General features: G+C 44.9%; 1 protein-coding gene across 1 annotated transcript in view; it reads right to left on the bottom strand.

The window, feature by feature from the left end:
• The window catches only part of CFAP251 (cilia and flagella associated protein 251), an 84,285-nt gene that overhangs the window by 18,594 nt on the left and 44,925 nt on the right, over window positions 1–20,766 (bottom strand). Inside the window, exons 11-19 of the mRNA XM_053587007.1 lie at window positions 19,736–19,930; window positions 18,484–18,734; window positions 17,996–18,147; window positions 16,434–16,607; window positions 15,040–15,224; window positions 6,113–6,227; window positions 5,173–5,336; window positions 951–1,041; window positions 35–178 (exon numbers count right to left, since the gene is read on the bottom strand). Coding sequence (XP_053442982.1) covers window positions 35–178; window positions 951–1,041; window positions 5,173–5,336; window positions 6,113–6,227; window positions 15,040–15,224; window positions 16,434–16,607; window positions 17,996–18,147; window positions 18,484–18,734; window positions 19,736–19,930 — 1,471 coding nt within the window. The remainder of the gene's footprint in view (window positions 1–34; window positions 179–950; window positions 1,042–5,172; window positions 5,337–6,112; window positions 6,228–15,039; window positions 15,225–16,433; window positions 16,608–17,995; window positions 18,148–18,483; window positions 18,735–19,735; window positions 19,931–20,766) is intronic.

Here is a 20,766-nt window from a genome sequence, read left to right on the forward strand (position 1 = left end):
ATCCCGCTGCTGTTCTTGTTTTTGTTCCACCTACCTTCTCTTCAGATGGGTAAAAGCCGATTGCTCTCATGACAAAAGGAAGCTCCGACAGGCAAATGTGTTCTGACACCTCTCTGGTCTCCATTGTATCGATACCTTGACTGCGGAGCTGAGAATAGTAGAAATAGTCTTCTAACTCCTACATGGAAATAAAATAGAAATGCAACACACACTTTGGCTTAAGTCTGAAGCATCCATTAAGACTTCAAGGACTTTTTTTTTTGTAGAGACAGAGTCTCACTTTACCGCCCTCGGTAGAGTGCCATGATGTCACATGACTCACAGCAACCTCCAGCTTTTGGGCTTACGCGATTCTCTTGCCTCAGCCTCCCAAGCAGCTGGGACTACAGGCGCCCGCTACAACGCCCGGCTATTTTTGGTTGCAGTTTGGCCGAGGCTGGGTTTGAACCCGCTATCCTTGGTATATGGGGCCGGCGCCCTACTCGCTGAGCCACAGGCGCCACCCATGACTTCAAGGACATTTTGTAGAAAATATATTTTGAACCCACCAGTCTCTGTGTATGTGGCTGGAGCTGTAACCACTGTGCTATGGTGGGTTCAAACCTGGCCGGGCCAGCTAAAGAAACAATGACAACTACAACAACAACAACAACAAAAATAGCCAGGCATTGTGGCAGGTGCCTGTAGTTCCAGCTACTAATGAGGCTGAGGCAAGAGAATCACTTAAGCCCAAGAGTTTGAAGTTGCTGTGAGCTGTGACGCCATGGCACTCTACCGAGGACAACATAGTGAGACTCAGTCTCAAAGAAAAAAAAGAAAGAAAGAAAATACGTTTTGAGCTCAATAGCAAAAAGAGCTTTGGAATGAAACAAAAGGGTTAACCCTGGGCACATCTGTTTTACAAACTTAACTAGATGTTACCAGGAAGCGTTTACTCTGAGGACAATTACCCTGTAGAATTTTCCTTCCCTGCCACCAGACACCAGACCATAGAACGGGATCAAGTCTTCACCCCCAAGAGAAACCGCTGCCTCCAGGGCGCTGGAACAATAACAGAAACATGACTATTAGAAAGCACTCATGCAGTCATGCATGAACACGCTTCAGACAGTGGTCTGCACGGCACCATGGCCCTCTGAAGAGTATCAGCACACAGATACAATCAGGGTCTCGGTAATTTCATTAACAAAAATCCCTCCAAAATGAAGTTGAAAACGGAAAATTCAATTCCAAGTGTGGAACTCGGTGGTACAGGGCACCTGACTTAATTATGGTCATATTCTCCCACTGATGACAGTGCAGATGCTTGACAATTTGTCTGTAATCTTTGGGAATATGTCTCTCCTGAGGCAGGAGGGAAAAGGGAGCTCTCATGTTCTGAAGTCACAATCCTCCCAAGCAGAGCACCTTTACCTGTAACTTTAGATCCACAATGACCAGAGCCAAAAGAATGGCATATTGTGCAGGTGGACTGCCAACACTAATTGCTTCCATAAAAACTCAGGAGACCATAGGGACTCATGCCAGTCAGATAAAAATAACCCTCTACTCTCTAACACAGGGTCAGATTTTCCAAAAATAAGCCCTTTAAGTGCTAAGAAAACCTATTTTTGATGAGACTGATTTTGCCTCATAACAAAAGGCTAATAATCTGAAATCATTATAATAATCCACTAACTGGATTTCTGCTAATCAGGTGATTAGCCTCTTTGCTTGGGGGTTAAAACACACTTCGATGTAGACCACAGTGGGGAAGTGGTTAGGTGTCCAGAATGTGGAGACACAGGGACACGTGTGAGTCCTTGCTCTGCCACTTGCAAGCTGTGTGACTGTGAGCAGGTATCTTCGCCTTCCTGGCCTCTGTCTGCTCAACTGCAAAATGGGAAGATTTATAGAGCTTGCCTCACAGGTTGCTGTAAGAATTCTATAGGTGAATGCACATAAAGACTGGAGACAAAGCCCTTTATTTCCCCTCCTGTGATGAATGTTGGTTGAGGTGTGGGGTCAACTCGCAACCCACCAGTTACTCCATCTCCTGGGCAGCCATTTAACTCCTTGGAGCTAGTTTCTTGATCTGTCACAAGACAGCGGTGAGGAAGAAATTATATAGTGCACACGAAGCACTCGGCACAGGGCCTGGCCCAGAGCAAAGGCTCAGGACAAAAAGGTGAGGATGATAATTACCATGGAGATGGGTGTTGATAGGCCCCTTTACTTCTCTCACAGAGAGTCAGCAATGGTCCTCTTCCTGGGGCTCTTTGTACAAGCCCGTGGGTGGGTGACAGTCTGAGGGACCTGGTGTATTCTCCAGGTGGGCCTGAGGGCCCCCTCCAGCAGGGCCCTTCACCCCACCCTTGGCTCTCATTTTAGGCTGTGGAGGCACGTGCCCAGCTGAGAGGGCTTCCTCTCCGTGGCCTTAAGGCCAGGCCTAGGCCTGATCCTGACGGGCTCTATGAGCAACAAGGTCACTTTTAGCCATGTGGTTCTAGTCTGGAAGTGACACAGAGGAGCTGTCACCACGAGGACCCCGAGGGGAAAGGCTCACAAGAGTTCCTGGTCCTCTGGAACAACCTGATACTCTGGGCTCCAGTGGTCAGGGAGATCCTATGTGCCCTGCTTCCTGGTTACTGTCAACTGACCCATACTGGGATAGCTCCAACCAGAGGTGGAAAAGAGAGTCACTCTCTCTGTAGTGAGAACTACAATTTATGAAATTTGGGAACTGTCAGTGGCCATGTTCTGCAGAGAATGAAGCCAACAGCACAGACATGCAGAGGGCACCTGCAGGTGCTGCTGTCTCTGCTGTCCTGCTGTGCAGCTCATGTCAACGACCTTCTCATAAATCTCCTTTTGCCTAAATTGGGTTTCTAACACTTTGTGCCTCTAACATTGATTAAGGCACAAAAGGGAAGTGACATTTACTGAAAATCTACTCTGTACCCAGCAATATATACAGTACTTCCGGGAAATGAGCTAAAGTTCAACCAGCCATGAGTACTGTGATGGTACATGGTTAAGTGCCCAGGAAATGCTCCCTGGAGGAGGAAGAGGAACAGTAATGACAGCAATCATCACCCTCAAAACAACTCCTAACTCCGCAAGTAGGTGGTGAAGCTGAGATGTGAACCCAGGTCTCTTTGCTCCTGGCTGAGCAGGGCAGCAGGGTGGCAGGAGGCAGTGAAGCTGAACATAAAAAGGTAATGGGGGATGTTAAGACAGATACCAGACAAGGAGAGGGAAAGGGTAGCAAATTTTCAAAGATAGGGAGGGAGAAATGTGGGATAGAGAGGGTACTCCCAGGGAAGTTCTGTATGCTGAGACAGTAGCACTTTGGGGTTGGGAGGTGCACTCATTAAAACAATCAGAACATGGGCAACCTGTTAGGGACCCCTTCCATTGTGTTGGAAACTTTCCTATCTTTTTCTAATAAGCTATTGTTCTATAAAAAAAAGTGATAATAATAATCAGAATGTGAGGGGATTTATCCTCCTTGTTTCACCCTACAACTTGTCCCCACCAGGAAAGCTGCTAGGGAATTTTGTTTGTTTACTTGTTTAGGGTTTTTACATTTCTTTCCATTAGCAAAGCAGTCACCAGAAGCAGTAATGAAGTGCTAATTGGTTTATAATGATCCTTTGTCCCCACAACAGATTAAATTGATATTCTCAGAAGCCTGGACTCTGGCCAAGCACAGGAAAGCTATTGGAAAGCCGGGCCTTTTTTTCTCTTTAGGTCTCTACCACTCCGGAGCCCATGACAACTGAGAAGGGAACAAAAATGAAAAAGGGAAGAGTCTGCTCTTCGGCAGGGTGCTGCTTGCCCTAGCGGTCTAGGTAGCAAGGAATCAAGCAGCTCATTCTGAGGACAGGAAGGGAAAGTATTTTTCATTCAGGGTGCTCACCTCCAGATTCTAAGTCCCCAGATTCCCAAGATCTGCTCTCTCAGGTGAAGGCAGAGGTAAAAGTCAGAGTTGGAACTGCAATCTGAAGTCACGATGGCTCCAAAGCAGGTTTCACTGGCTATTTTTACTCATATTTGGGTTAAGAGGAAAAGCTTCAATGTCTGCCATAAAAAGAAAGATATGCGCCTGGCAGATGGCAGGGGGTACACTTTACTAGAAGCCATAAATCAAATACATTCTTTGAGGAAGGAAGGTGCCTCTGAGCTGGTTCTGCCTGGCTCCTTATTGTCACGGGGTCAGGAGAGAGGCCCATCTGAGACAGGCAGGCAGAAAGGGCTTGGAGAAGGTGGTCAGAACGGAAACTGGCTGCTGAGTGGTTTACTCTGCTCAGGGGAGCTCACTGCATTTGGATAGAGGAGAGGATCAAGTGAGTGCCCGCCCCTTCTTTAGTGATAAAGATCCTGGGCGCATAAGTAAGGGCCCTTATTAGAAAGAAGGGAAGAAAGGAAATCATTAATTTCCTGAGTACTTAGCTCTGCACTATCCTATAAAAGTCCCTATGATTACCCACATTTCACAGAAAAGGAATCTAAAAGATCACAGCTGTTAAGAAACTGGCCCTGTGGGTGGCGCCTGTGGCTCAAGGAGTGGGGCACTGGCCCCATATACTAGAGGTGGTGGGTTCAAACCCGGCCCTGGCCAAAAACTGAAAAAAAAAAAAAAAAGAAAGAAACTGGCCCTAGGTCCCACAGCTAGTAGAGAATAGGCCCCATATTGGAACTCATGTCTCTTTGACCTTTAAGTCCATATACTTTCCAATGTCCAACTCCAGAATTTTCCAGCCTTACTTTAGGCTGAGGTTCTCAGTTCAGGATGGGGGACAGTGAGAAGAGCAGACTGAAAATACATATTTCAAATAATACTCTTACTATTTCTGTAATGCACACTTTGGAGATTTGGCCTAGATCTTCCTAGTTGGAGTGGATATGCAGAACAGACTAAGACAGAGTAAGATTTTAGTGAGCAAGGGTGAACCCAAGGTATAGTCACACTGCCTGAACTGCAAATGCCATGGGTCCAAGAGACTTATGTCTGCATGTAAATGTGAACAGATGTCACAAGAGAATAATGTGAAAGCCAGGCCTTGTAACATCTAAGCACAGTGCCCGGCACATGTAGGGGTTCAGTACTTGTCTGCCGTTGCTGACTGAAAAGAAGGGGCTGCGCTTGACATTCTCCTTATGGGCCAAGTTTCTTGCCCCATCACAGACCTTAAGTTGATTTTCCACTGTACAACCGAGCGATCGTGTCCTCCTGCTGTGAAGGCATAGCAACCATCGTAGGAAAGGGCCAATCCAGCCACCCCATTTGGGTGGCAAATTATAGCAGATGTCTTATGCGGATTGCCATCGACTGGTAAGATCTGAAGTCCAACCTGGAAAGGAATTCGTAACTGGATATTCAGGATCAGGTAACTAGGCATCAAGAGAGGCTGGCACACTCACATGTTACCTCCACCTCTAAGTGCTGGAGAAACCTATGTGTTTGGAACCCTCTCAGGGTGTGAGAGCTGACTTAAAATCACTAGGCATCCATACACACCAGCCCTCCGGGGAGGTCCCTGAGAGGAGATGGGCCGCTGCACAGTGTCAGCAGGTACACAGAAGGGAAGCCTTTCTCCCTGCCTTGTGCTCAGATGTCCAGGGTTTTCCAGAATAATTCTCACATTATGCTTTTCTTTTTTCTTTCTTTCTCTCTCTCTTTTTTTTTGTTTGAGACAGTCTCACTCTGTTGCCCTGGGTGGAGTGCTGTGATGTCATAGCTGTAGTCCCAGCTACTCTGGACGCTGAGGCAAGAGAATCGCTTAAGCCCAGGAGTTGGAGGTTGCTGTGAGCTGTGTGAGGCCACGGCACTCTACTGAGGGCCGTAAAGTGAGACTGTGTCTCTACAAAAAAAAAAAAAGAAAGAAAGAAAAATCCTTTGGTGATCTTCACAAATCCCCATGTCTTCAGAAAATATAGTAATTCTGCTCAGAAATACCTCCCAAGAATCGTTTTCACTAATCTATGGCAATTTTCAGTATCACTATGACCTGGCTAGAAGTAGGGGACTGAGCTATAAAGACAGGCCTCGCTGAGTCTTACAATCTTCGCAACTGACTGGTGCTCATCACACAGCCACTTACAGAGGTCAAGAACCAAGAGCTGCTACCTTGTCTCTGTTAATGAACACCAAGTAGCGCTTCTGTAGTTCCATGGTGGTCCTCGCTGGGAGGACTTGTGCCTGTTCAATAGGAGAACCATAAGCTGGTCCAAGGAGTGTCTTTCTGAATGAGAAAAAAGAAAAAACTTTTTAAATTCCATAAATCTGAATGTAGGTTTTAAGGCTTTTTGGTCATGATATCCTTATACATTTTTCATTCTGAATTTTCTATCTTGTCACTTAGCTAACTCTGTCCATAAGAACTCTCTCCACTGCTGCCTGTGCTGCCATAAATAAGGGGCCACAGCCCCAACAGCAATGCTCCAGGGAAGCTGATTATGGAGGATGCTTTTAGTAGCAGTGATTCTGACTTTCCTCTTTGACAGCTGAGTGAAGGGAACATTATGCTTCAAGAATGTGTATGTGGGGGCGGTGCCTGTGGCTCAGTGAGTAGGGCACCAGCTCCATATACCAAGGGTGGTGGGTTCAAACCCAGCCCCAGCCAAACTGCAACAACAACAACAACAACAAAAATAGCCGGGTGTTGTGGCGGGCGCCTGTAGTCCCAGCTACTCGGGAGCTTGAGATAAGAGAATCGCCTAAGCCCAAGAGCTGGAGGTTGCTGTGAGCTGTAACACCACGGCACTCTACCGAGGGTGATAAAATGAGACTCTATCTCTACAAAAAAAAAAAAAAAAAAGAATGTGTATGTGAACAAGGGATGAGAAAAAAGCTGTGAAGAAGTGACATGCATTGCCAGGACACAAATAAACACCCCGTTCTTTCCCCACTGGGAGGCCAGGAGATTAGAACGAGATACTGCAGATTGTCCCAGATGTCTGATGTATAGGTATGTGTGCAACATACAGATTTCCAAAAAGCTGTCTAGGCATCAAATTGTAATTGAATCATGTCCCAGCACCAGTAGAATCTGCTCAGAGGTGAGGATACTGGATGCTACCTGAGACCCAGAGCTGGATTCTTCTTGAAGATACCAAAAAGTAAGCTTCAGACTTCACTTGTGCAGGCACCTTCTGATACCCTGGGAGGGGCCCTAGCTACTTTTTGTTTTTAATTACGTCTCCATTTTTATTTATTTATTTTTTGAGACAGAGTCTTACTATGTTGCCCTGGATAGAGGGCCGTGGCATCACAGCTCACAGCAACCTCAAACTCTTGGGTATAAGCGATTCTATTGCTTCAGCCTCCCAAGTAACTGGGACTATAGGCACCTGCCACAACACTTGGCTAGTTTTGGGTTATACTTGTCATTGATGTTTGACAGACCCGGGCCGGATTCGAACCTGCCAGCTCTGCCACTGAACTACAGGCGCCAAGCCTTGCTTCCTTTATTTCTTTTTTTTTAAAGAGAGTCTAAATACCACAAGCCCTACAAAACCCAGGTCTGTCCCTGTGGAAGCTCAGTAGGGATTTCAGCTTATTCTCATAAGCCTGAGAGTTTGGATGTGGTTCCTCCCTGTATCCCTTGTTCCTAGCCCGGGTATTCCTGGGCCAGCAGGCGCTCATGTATGTGCTGGACAAATGAAGAGCAGATTCCATTCAACAAGACTTTCCTGAGTACCTCTCTGTGCCAGGCATTGCGTTAGGTGCTCAGGATGTGGAAATGAGTAAAATATGGCTCCTGCCACTGTGGTCACATTCTGGTAGGGACAATAGACATGGAATGAACATGAGGAGAGCAGCGTGGAAACCCAGCAACTTCACAGTGCAGGGATTTTGCCAGGAAGAGGAAGACTGGCCAGGTGACATCTAAGCTGCTTCTGGAACGGTGAATTGGAGAGGTAGAGAAAAACATGGAAGTCCCGGGGACACATGAAGCAGGCATGGGAGGTGCAAAGTTAGGGGACATAGAATATTGTCTGAAAACTGAGGGAGCACAGAGGGAAAAAATGGGAGGTGGAGGAAGGTGAAATTGAATAGGGGATTGGGGCAGATATGAAAGTGGCTTTCCCCACTGGGCTCCATGGTGCTGTGGGGAGGGTGTGCGTCAAGACTGGGATGACCTATGAGCAAGTTTATATGCATGTCGCATTAGGTGACATTTTATTTATTTATTTATTCTGAGACAGAGCCTCAAGCTATGGCTCTGGGTAGAATGCCGTGGCATCACAGCTCACAGCAACCTCCAACTCCTGGGCTTAAACGATCCTCTTGCCTCAGCCTCCCGAGTAGCTGGGACTACAGGTGCCCACCACAATGCCCGGCTAGTTTTTGGTTGCAGTTTGGCGGGGGCTGGGTTTGAACTCGCCACCCTTGGTGTATGGAGCTGGCACCCTACTCACTGAGCCACAGGCACCCCCCAGGTGACATTTTAAAAACACTAAAATGACCACTTGCTAGACAATGCACCATCTAATTCTAAATCATGCTTCTTTTATCGTTTAAGTGGAAGTGTTGAAGGCTCTTCTTCACATGTCACTGAGAGGGTGGAGGCAGGGCAGAGCCTGCTGAAAAACACAGACTCTGATTTGAATCCTGGCTCTGACCCTTGAAAATTAGGGCAGACCAGGCTCAGTGGCTCACACCTATAATCTCAACACTTTGGGAAGCTGAGGCAGGAGGATTGCTTGAGGGCAGGAGTTCAAGACCAGCCTGGGCAATAGCAAGACCCTATCTCTACAGAAAAATTTTTAAAAAATTAGCCAGGCATGGTAGCACATGCCTATAGTCCAGCTACTTGGGAAACTGAGGCAGGAAGATCACTTGAGGCCTGGAGTTTGAGGTTGCAGTGAACTATGATGATGCTACTGAACTCTAGCCCAGGCAACAGAGCAGACCTGTCTCAAAAGGTCTTACGGATTTGTCTATTAAGTGGAAGTGTCTAAACACTTCCACTTAAAGACCCTGTCTCAAAAAAGAAAATTAGGGGCAAGTTGGGAAGAAACCGGAACCTTTATATAATGCTGATGGGAATGCAAAATGGTATAGTTGCTGTGAAAAAATGGCAAGATCCTCAAATGGCTAACCACATAGTTACTGTATGAACAAGTATGTCCACTCCTAGGGCTACATATAAGAGAAATGAAACATAAATCTTCACAGAAATCTATTCCCAAATGTTCACAATAGCCAAAAAACAGAAACAACCCCAATGTTCATCAACTGATGAATGGATAAACAGAAAGTGGCATATCCATACAATGGAATATTATTCAGCCATAAAAAGGAATGAAGTACTGATTCATGTCACAATGTGAATGAACCTGAAGAATATTACGTCAAGTGAAAGAAGCCGGGTATAAAAGGCCACGTATCGCATGATTCCACTTACATGAATATGAATTTATATATCCAAAATAGACAAATTCGTAAGATAGAATGCAGATTACATTACATTTATATATCCAGAATAGACAAATCCATAAGACAGAATGCAGATTATACCTCAGAGAGTGGTTGCCAGGGACAGGAGGGGAGGGAAGAGTGGGGAGTGACTGCTCATGGAGACTAGGTTTCTTTCACAGGTGATGAAAATGTTCTTGAGTTGGATAGTGGTGATCATTCAACTTTGTGGATATACTAAAAACCACTTATGTGTATACTTTAAAAGGGTGAGTATGGTTTTATAAATTATATACCAATTTAAATTATAAATAAGGGGGAAAAAGTTAAGAGTTACTCAACCTCTCTCTGTCCTGGGTTCCTTATCTGTAAAATAAGGAAAAGGACAGTACTTACCCTCTAAGACTGTGCTGAGTTATATAAGTTAACTTATATAAAGCACTTAGCATAATTTCTGGCACACAAATATATAACTGTTACCTAGTACTACTGAACACATCAACCAATATCTTTTTCTTCTTATTGAAAAAATATTACAGGCTCTGCACCTGTAGCTCAGTGGTTAGGGCACCAGCCACATACACTGGGGCTGGTGGGTTCAAACCCGGCCTGGGCCTGCTAAACAACAACAAAAAATAGCCAGGCGTTGGCATGGGCACCTGTAGTCCCAGCTACTTGGGATGCTGAGGCAAGAGAATCACTTAAGCCCAAGAGCTTAAGGTTGCTGTGAGCTGTGATGCCATAGCACTCTACTGAGGGTGACAAAGTGAGACTGTATCAAAAATAAATAAATAAACAAATATTATATATTCATTGTGAAATTTTTCATACATTTAAAAATATAGAAAATAGAAAATCTACTGTAATTCTGCTTTGCTGTACCCTGTCCCGAGATAATCACAGGTAACAGTTGGGTGCATATGACTCAAGAATTTCTTATATAATTTTATATAAAAATAGAAATACGAGGGGCGGCGCCTGTGGCTCAGTCGGTAGGGCGCCGGCCCCATATACCGAGGGTGGCGGGTTCAAACCCAGCCCCGGCCAAACTGCAACCAAAAAATAGCCGGGCATTGTGGCGGGCGCCTGTAGTCCCAGCTACTCGGGAGGCTGAGGCAGGAGAATCGCTTGCGCCCAGGAGTTGGAGGTTGCTGTGAGCTGTGTGAGGCCACGGCACTCTACCGAGGGCCATAAAGTGAGACTCTGTCTCTACAAAAAAAAAAAAAAAAAAAAAAAACAGTTTAAAAAAAAAAAATAGAAATACGCTATTCATGCTGCATTGGCACTTTGCTTTATCTCGTATTACATATTCGAGATATTTCCAGTTACTACAGAGAGAGCTGTCTTACTCTTTTTCTTTTCTAAGAGCAGCATCATGTTCCACTGCAGTGACGAGCTATCATTTAACTAATCCTCTGTTAACGGGCATTTGAATTGTTTCCATTTTTAAAAATATTTTCAAACAAGACATCCTTTTACTTATGTCTTGGCATGCTGTGTGAGTACTTCTGTGGGCTATATTCCTACAAGTCAAAAGATACAACATTTAATAGAGAGTGACAAATTGCTGTCCCAAAAGGTTACACCAATTTACACCCCCACCAGCAGCAGGTGAGAGTGCCCTGTTTCCCTAATGCCTTGCCAGCACTAGGCACTATCAATCATTTTTATCTTTGCCTGATCTGATTTGTGAAAATGATACCTTGTTTTCATTTGCACCTTTGATATACTAGTGAGTATCTGTTCATAGGTTTATTGGCCTTTTTCTGTGAACTGTCTTTTCATGTTCTTTCAAATATTTTAAAAATCCATTTTAAATTCTTTTGGATTTATCCTGAAAAGGTAATTCCTTCCCACTTAGCTGTTGTTATGAGGCCTTATTATTCCTACAACTTAAAAGATGCTTCATGCAGGGGTTTTATTTTGGAATGATGGAAATGTTCTGGCACTAGACAGAGATGGGGCTGCACAACATTGTGACTGTACTAAATGCCAATGAATTGTTCACATCAGTTATCTATTTTTTACAAACAGGCCTTGGGTCTGTTGCCCAGGCTGGAGTGCAGCCGCATAATCACAGCTCTGCAGGCTCCAACTCCTGGCCTCAAGACATCCTCCTGCCTCAGCCTCCCAAGTAGCTGGGACAATAGGCACATGTCACCACACTCAGCTAATTTTAATATTTTGTAGAGATGGGGTCTCACTATGTTGCCCAGGCTGGTCTTGAACTCCTGGCCTCAAGTGATCTTCCCACCTTGACCTCCCAAAGTGCTGGGATTATAGGCATGAGCAATTGTGCTCAGTCAATAAGCTATTTTTTGAAAAAGATGCTTTACGCTTTCAGATTGATCTTCAATAGCCAGAAACTTATAACTGTGTGGTTAAAAGTCCCTCCTGCCTCTTTTCTCTGGTTAACAACTGTTAGGAGGAACTTCAAGTCTGCAGCCTGCCATCTCTAATTCTCCTACTCCACAGATCCAGATTTTCTCAACACTGGGCATATCTGAGGGATGTTCTTTGTCCAAAAAGTAGGTATCTACCAGGCCCAGTGGCTCATGCCTGTAATCCTAGCACTCTGGGAGGCCAAGATGGTAGATTACTTGTGCTTATGAGCAAGACCAGCCTGAGCAAGAGTGAGAGCCAGTCTCTAAAAACAGCTGGGCATTGTGTTGGGTGTCTGTAGTCCCAGCTACTTGGGAGACTAAGGCAAGAGGATCACATGAGCCCAAAAGTATGATTTTTCTATGAGCTATGATGCCATTGACACTCTACCAAGGGTGACCAAGTGAAACTATCTCAAAAAAAAAAAAAAAAGTAGTTATCCATTAAAGACAGTGTATGAAGATTCTGAAATCTTCCTAAAACTCTTCTTCATATATGCCTTCAAGGGTTTTCATGGTTTTTAAAAATTGTACTGGATTTCTCTTCCTATCATATGACATGACATTGCTCAGTCATTTTTCCTTCTGCCTTCTGGAAAAGAACAGTATTTAAAAAAAAAAAAAAAAGATTCTGGGTGGTCCAGGCCTTTTCAGGACCTATCTTATCTGAGATACATTTCAAAACGATCATCTTCCTTAAGCCTGAGCCAGCTGCTGCCCTAACTTCCTTCCCCTGAGTGGGATTACTGAAACATTCTCACTTCCAGTTTCTCCTGCCTCCTCCTCTTTTTTCAGCTATATGCAGGGCATAGACAAACTACAAGCAGAGGCTCCCCTCCAAGGCAGAACAGGTGAGATCTCAAAGCCAGGGTTGTGTTAGGGGCCTGTAGTGCTCAGTAGAAGACAGTTTAGGCTGGGTTCAAGGGTCAATTCCTGCCCTGCTTGACCTTGGGCAAATAAGACAGTCTCCCCAAACCTCAGCAGGATACTCTATAGGATTGTTGAAGATGAAACAGGATGAGGCATGCAGGCTCTGGTGCAGAGATGGCACACAGTAATAAATGCTTATCACAAAGGGCAACCCCTGGGACCTGCGTAGGCTGGAAGCACAAGAGGCCACCTGCAGATGCAGGAAGGCTTCAGAAGGGGGGGAGATGCTGTGCTAAGAGGCTAAACTTTGGATGCTCTGGGCAGGGTCATTCAATCTCCATCTACTCTTCCTCCCTGGGGTCTCCTGTCTGTGGGCTTTATTTGTTATCATTTTGTATTCGCTCCTAACCACTAGACAACCAGGGACTCATGGATTTGATCCATCCTCCAGCCCAGCCTCTCCCACGACCTCCATACTCAGGAGCCTAATTTGTGTATTCCCACTTGGATGATGAGTAGGCATCTCAAACTTGCCTTGTCCAAACTCTAACTCTTCATTTGTCTCAAATCTATTCACTTTCTTTGTTTTTTTAAGAGATGGGGTCTCACTCTGTCATCTAGGCTAGAGTGCTTGGTGCATCACAGACTCTGAAGCTTCGGAATTCCTGGCCTCAAGTGATCCCCACTGCCATGGCCTCCTAAAGTGCTAGGATTATAGGTGTGAGCCACCGGGCCTGGCCCTCAAATCTATTCTTCCCCTTGTCTTCCTTCCCTCTCTAAAGGTATGTGAGAAGCCCCAGCTCTCACACTTCCCTTTGCTCAGCTTGCAGGATCCACCCCCAAATCAGATTGGTCCCTGCTGCCCCTGGGGCCAAGCCACCAGAATCTCTTACAATAGCTTTCTGAGCCTTGCTTCTACCTTTCAGACACAGACTCTAATTTCTATACAGAAGTCTGACATCATTTTTAAGTATGAATCAGAACATGTCACTCCTCTGCTCAAAATCCTCCACTAACTCTTTTTTTTTTTTTTTGTAGGGACAGAGTCTCACTTTATGGCCCTCAGTAGAGTGCCATGGCATCACACAGCTCACAGCAACCTCCAACTCCTGGGCTTAAGCGATTCTCCTGCCTCAACCTCCCGAGCAGCTGGGACTACAGGCACCTGCCACAATGCCCAGCTATTTTTTTTTTCTTTTTGGTTGCAGTTCAGCCGGGGCCGGGCTTGAACCCGCCACCCTCTGTATATGGGGCCAGCGCCCTACCGACTGAGCCACAGGCGCCGCCCCTCCACTAACTCTTATGCAGAAAAGACCCAGAGTCCCCACAGTGTCATATGTCAGGCAACCTGCCTATGCTTCTAACCTGCTCTCCCAGGCTGACTTTCTCAAACCTCAAACATTTTCTGCCTTCCATCCTTTGCACTTGCTGGTCCTGTGTCTGGATGATTTTTCCTCCAATGACATGGTCTGCTCCCACCTTTCCTTCGAGTCTCCATCCAGAACTCATCCTCTCTGACCCCCAGCCCCATGTACAGCAGCAGCCCCTCTGCTCTAGGACCTCCCTTCTCCTCCTGCCTTTGCCCCCTTTTTGCAGAACGCTGATGACCACCTGGCCACCGTTACCCCTCCCCATGAAAGTGTAAACTCCATGATGATGGAACAGTACCTGGCTCATGTAGGGAGTGAACAAAGAAATACTATCAGTTGAATTTAAAACTCCTGTGAGAGGGCGGCACCTGTGGCTCAGTGGATAGGGCACCAGCCCCATACAGTGAGGGTGGCGGGTATGAACCTGGCCTCTCCCAAACTACAACAAAAAAATAGCCAGGCATTGTGGCGGGTGCCTGTAATACCAGCTACTTGGGAGGCTGAGGCGAGAGAATCGCCTAAGCCCAGGAATTGGAGGTTGCTCTGAGAGCACTCTACTGAGGGCGATAAAATGAGACTTTGTCTCTAAAACAAAACAAAAACTCCTTTGAGAGCTAAAAATAATAAAAATCAACAATTAGTAGTATTCAGGTGAAAGTATGTTTTTCTTCATGAGAGAAGTAAGGAGAATTTAGAACATCAGTGACTTTTACGCTTCCCAGGGTCTGTTTCCTTCATTGACTCACAGGCACTGAGCTCTGGACGCCTTACCTCTTGCAAGACCAGGCTTAGGTGAAAGGGCTCTAGGTTTGCATCCTGTCTCTGGCACTTACTTCCTGGCCATGTGACTTTAGGTGAGAATTACTTAGTTATTGATGCCTCAGTTTCCTCCTTTGCAAAGTAAAGATGATAATTGTAACCAAGCTGTTCACAGGTCCTTAAGTTGAGCCTTGAAATAGGCTGGGACTAGAGAAATTGATTTACAAATTAGCGGGGAGTTCTTCGTACTTACCTGCACATTTTGGTAGTAGAATTAAAAAGTTTCACTTTGTAGCCACTGTTGCAAATGAGTAGGAAGAGCTCCTTGGCCAGCGGTGGGTACCAGACCATACAGGTGGGGTAGTCACCCTGGTCAGTTCGGTGAATGTCCAGGACTTCCAGGTGGTCTCTGCAGCTCTGGAGAAGATTATACTCTATCTGCAGAGGGGCTCAGATAGACACCATAAGGGCTTAGCCAAAGAAGAGGCTCAGCTAAGGAGCCTCAAGCTCTTGGTTAACAGCCTTTGTAATTATCAGCCAATAGTACTATTCTAGGGGAGACACTGACACCTAATCAGTTCCCATTATTGAGCATTCACTATGAGCAAGATGATGAGCTAAGTGCTCTTAAAGCAGTATGCCATTTAATACTTATAACTCTCTTACCAAGTAGTACTATTGTGCTCATTTTACAGATGAGAAAACAGATGTTCAGAGTTGCTTGCCCGAGGTCATATAGGCAGACTAAAGCTTCAAATTTAGGCCCAACTGATTCTGAAACTCAAACTCTTACAGTACTGTTATCCTGCATCTCTTACCGGTATCTTAGGAACTCTCTGAGAGCAGGAACTAACTCATAACTAAATCTCAGCACAGCACTCAACCATTGTAAATTAGCAGCCTGCTGAATCTCTCCCATAGTTATGTTTTGCTGAGCAGACCAGGATGGATGGATGGTTAGGTGGATGGATGGAGTAAAGGAAGGAAAGAGAGAAAAGGAAGGCAGCAAGGAGGGAAAGAAGGAAGGATGTGCAGGTAAATATATTGACTGATGTTCAATCCTTTGGGCTTGTAATACCAGCTACTTGGGAGGCCTGAAATATTGCATTCCTGGTAACTCACATCTTTTACTATTTTCACATTTAGCTGACAGTCTGGCCCGACCCCTGCACACAAAGTATTAGTGAGTGTCAGCTTTCCCAGAGCGCACAGGGAGGCAAGGGGCAGGGTCTCCATGCTATGGGGACACTGCCTCCCACTGCCTCCCCACTTGCTGCTTCCCAGAGGCTTCCTCATTTAGAATGTGAGACTCTGTGCCACGTCACACCTGTGTTAAGGCAAAGTGACTAGGTAGAGTAGTGATTTTTAATCCGTGTGCTGTGAAAAAATTTTAAAGATCATTAATTATACACAGCTATGATTTAATTTTAAAAAGATTATTAATTAAATTATTTTTTCTTTTTTTCTCTGTTTATTAAATTATTTTTGAGGGAAGCTCAAAGAACAGTAAGTATATTCTTTTTTCTTTTTATTCTTTTTGTTGATCAACATAATTCAAGTGTGCCATGGAAGTTTAACTATAGGTTCCAGTGTGCCATGGAATAAAAAAGGCTGAAAAGCAGGGTGGAGGAAAGCTATCCAGCTCACCAAAAGCCTGTCTCTCCCAAGGCTCAGCAGTCTGGGCTCATTGCTGTCCAGGTGAACCCCAAACAGGAGACTCTGGATGCTTTTGCGATGAGAACGAAGTCTTGCTAAATATTCCCAGCCCCTTTTTCCATGTTTGACTACCACCATGTAAATGGCCACGGTAAAACTTACATCCTAAACATGAGCACAAAAGAAATTATTCCTTTTTTAATTTTGTAAATTAATAATCATTATACTTTTATACTAATTTTGCTTTTAGAATATTTTCTTCAGGGCGGCGCCTGTGGCTCAGTGCGCAGGGCACCGGTCCCATATACCAAGGGTGGCAGGTTCGAACCCGGCCCTGGTCAAACTGCAACAAAAAATAGGTGGGCATTGTGGTGGGCGCCTGTAGTCCCAGCTACTCAGGAGGCTGAGGCAAGAGAATCGCCTAAGCCCAAGAGCAGGAGGTTGCTGTGAGCTGTAACGCCACAGCACTCTACCGAGGGGGACAAAGTGAAAAAAATCTTAGTCTATCAGAGCAAGTAGTAAAATAATGCTCATTATACAGATGAGAAAATTAAGGTTAAAAGCAAGTATCTTGCAAAGGGGGTGGGGGAGAAAGTATTTATTGACACTATGGTCTTACTCTCAAACCAAGAACCTAAGTCTTTTTTTTTTTTTCGGCCGGGGCTAGGTTTGAACCTGCCACCTCCGGCATATGGGACCGGCGCCCTACTCCTTGAGCCACAGGCGCCGCCCAAGAACCTAAGTCTTTTGGCCTTGTCCATTTCCTTTGTCCAGCTACATAAAATAAAAAAGGTAAGATATAAACAAAGGTGTGAAGGCCAAGAGTGAATCAGATAGGAGTGAGAGAGCCCAGACTGATGGGATACAGGGACAGGGTGCCAGAGCTGTGTGTGCCCACAGTGTGCTGGGACAACGTTCAGCTTCACAAGTGTCGTGTACACAAACCAGAAGAGCAGCCACACCACAGTGGAAAGGGGAGAGTGCTGGAAGGGATGGTAGTCTAAGCTGATTTTCCCCCTCTCAACATAAAGGCAGACCAAGAGGGAGGAGGGAAAGGTAAGAGATCTGAGAAAATCTTTCCTGGGATTACAAGCCAGCCCTATTTACAGAAGGAAGAAACAGAATCCAAAATATGGTGGAGGACACTGCTCTGAGATGAGTCTTGTCAAAAATCAGAAAGAAATAGCCAGGTGTTGTGGCGGGCACCTGTAGTCCCATCTACTCAGGAGGCTGAGGCAAGAGAATCGCCTAAGCCCAGGAGCTGGAGGTTGCTGTGAGCTGTGATGCCACAGGACTCTACCGAGGATGACAAAGTGAGACTCTGTCTCTAAAACAAAAAAGAAATATAGCTCACAAACCACACAATTAACCATTTAAAGTGTACGATCCTGTGGTTAGTATTATCACAGAGTTTTGTAATCATCATCACAATTTTAAAGCATTTTCATCACTCCAAAAAGAAAGTCTACATTCCCCCCCCACCCCCACCCCTTTCTCTTTGGTTTTAAATAAGGTTGCTAAGCCACTGGGCAGTCGTCAGAGAAAATACTTACAGCAGTTGCCATATACTGAGAATCATGGGAAAAGCTTATATGCGTCACGCTGGTTCTGGAATATCTGAAAGGCTCTGGGATATCATTTTCTAAAGACATTGCATCAAGAATGTATACTGTCCCCTCTGTGAAACCAGCTCCAAGAAGGGCTCCTAAAATGACAAGCCAGAGAACAATGATGGAAAAGGACTTCATTCATTCAGGAAATATTGAGTCTGTGCCAGGCTTTGTTCTAGGGAATCACAATGAACACAACAGAGAGGTTCCTATACAGAGAAACAAACTGAAAAGCATGACATCTTTGGATGAGTGCTCAGATAGTACTAGGCCCAGAATGCTGTGGGATCCTGACAAAGAAGGTACCTTATTGATCTTGCTGAGGGGACTCAGAGTTGGAGAAAACTTTCTGGAGCTGTGACAGCCAAGGTATATCCCCCTTTGGTCTGTTTTCCATTTGGAATCAATGATAAGCTAAAAAATGCAATTACCTTCAGGGTTGTAGGTCAGACTCTGTACTCCAAGCCCTTTCTCAAAGACCCTACTGAAAAGGTACTTTTTCTTCTCATAATCCCACACTTTGATCATCCCACAGAAACTTCCTATAGCAATGAGGGGTTGATATGGGTGGCAGGAGATAGCACAAATGGCATCCTTGGGCTCTACAAATAATTTCTCAAGTTTGGTCCCATCTGTTGTTAAGTGGTACACGGCAGCGTCAGATGTTCCAAAGATAAAATTCCTGTTTGCCAAGGAGAGACCAAACAGTATCAGTGTTCGCAGGGAATGGGGTATGCCAGCTATTCTGCTTCTAATTGCACATAAAACGCCTCTGTCGTCTGTAATTTAGTGACATTATTAACCCAACATCTCCAAAAATATACCACCAATACCCAACAGCCTCCATTTGCAAGTGAAAAAGCCCACTTTTCTACAAGTAAATTGAGTCATTAAGTATGCAGATGGACAGTCAGTTGTACAATTAGCTAATCTGCACATGCAAATATTCATTTGTGTATGCAAATATGGAGTTTGGTGCACACATACAGATGTGCCTATAAATACTGCAAGGGCAATTAAGCAGACTCACAGATAATTCGGTCTTGAAATGTTATGGGCATCAATTATCCTGTGCCTTTCACCATAGAGGCCAGGACACGCTCAGTGTAGAGAAAAGAGACAATGCTACAGGAAGGACTCCAGACTCAAAAGAGAGAATTTAGGGATGAGGACCTTCCAGCTTCCATTTTACTAAAGAGTCTTAACATCAAAATTATGTTTAATTAATTTGTAAATGATCAAATAGTGAGATCTACCTGCAAGGCAGGTAAAGGACTGATCAGAAAAGCCAGGTCTCTCTATTTCGTATCCCAGGAACAAGCCGAACCTTCCACACCATGCAAACTAAAAGGATACGGTCAGTCTTTTTTTTTTTGAGACAGACCCTATAGCTATTGCTCTGGGTACAGTGCCATGGCATCACAGCTCACAGCAACCTCCAACTCCTGGGCTTAAGCAATTCTTTTGCCTCAGCCTCCTGAGTAGCTGGGACTACAGGCACCCACCACAATGCCCGGCTATTTTTTTATTGTAGTTGTCATTGTTTGGCAGGCCTGGGCTGGATTCAAACCTCCTACCAGGTCTGGTGTATGTGGCTGGAGCCTTAGCTGCTTGAGCTACAGGCGCCACCGGACATCAGTCATTTTTTGACCATTCAAATGACTAGATTCATTAACAACTTACCTTACAACAAAAAAGTCACCTTTTAAAGTGCAGTCTGGAGGGTAGTTTGATTTTTCTGTAGGAGGAGGTGCCGGGGTCTTTGAAAAGGACAAAGTTCTTATGGGGCTCAAGTTGAAGTGACTGTACCAGCTGACGATAGACAGGGTATGATCATAGAACTTAATGTTACCCTTAACGTCACCTGTGACAATATAGCTGAAATGGAGAATAATATCAGTTTGGTAAACAGCAGTAATAATAAGTACCTTCTATTGAACACTTAAATTATGTATCAGGTTCTGGATTCCAAGGCACTGTAAGAGCTTCATTTCTTATTCACCCAGTGAGACTTATTTTACTGTTATTCCACTTCAAATGTAGGAAAGTAAGGCTCAGAGAAGTTAAAAAATAACATAGGATCCCCAGTCAAATTTGAATCTCAGATAAATAATAAACAACCTTATAGTATAAGTACATCCCAAAGACTGTATGGGACACACGTATACCTATCAGGTCGACATGGCCAGACTATACAGGGAATCTAGCTGGATCTAAAGCAAAGTCCATGCTCTGAGATACACTTGTCCCTGCCCTCCAAGATTAGCCATATATAATGGTGGTGAGCAGTGATTTATACTCTCCACCACATGACTACAGATGGCAATGAAGACAGTCACTCTACCAGCCCTCCAAAATCATACAGGCTGGCAATGGGCTGCTTTACAGAAAGACACTGCTCATTAGAGTGATCGTAAAACCCTATCCAGTCACCACAGCCTAAGGCAGTGTTGCATGACAAAATGGCTTTTATTTCCAATCCTTGGATCCATCCCAAATGAGTCTTTTTTTTTTTTTGTAGAGGCAGAGTCTCACTTTGTGGCCCCTCGGTAGAGTGCTGTGGCCTCACCCAGCTCACAGCAAACTCCAACTCCTGGGCTTAAGCGATTCTCTTGCCTCAGCCTCCCGAGTAGCTGGGACTACAGGCGCCCGCCACAACACCCGGCTATCAAATGAGTCTTTTTAAAAAGACTCTGACATAATTCTAATTGCAG

The sequence above is a fragment of the Nycticebus coucang genome, chromosome 4 (assembly GCF_027406575.1).
Source record: "Nycticebus coucang isolate mNycCou1 chromosome 4, mNycCou1.pri, whole genome shotgun sequence".
Lineage (NCBI taxonomy): Eukaryota > Metazoa > Chordata > Mammalia > Primates > Lorisidae > Nycticebus > Nycticebus coucang.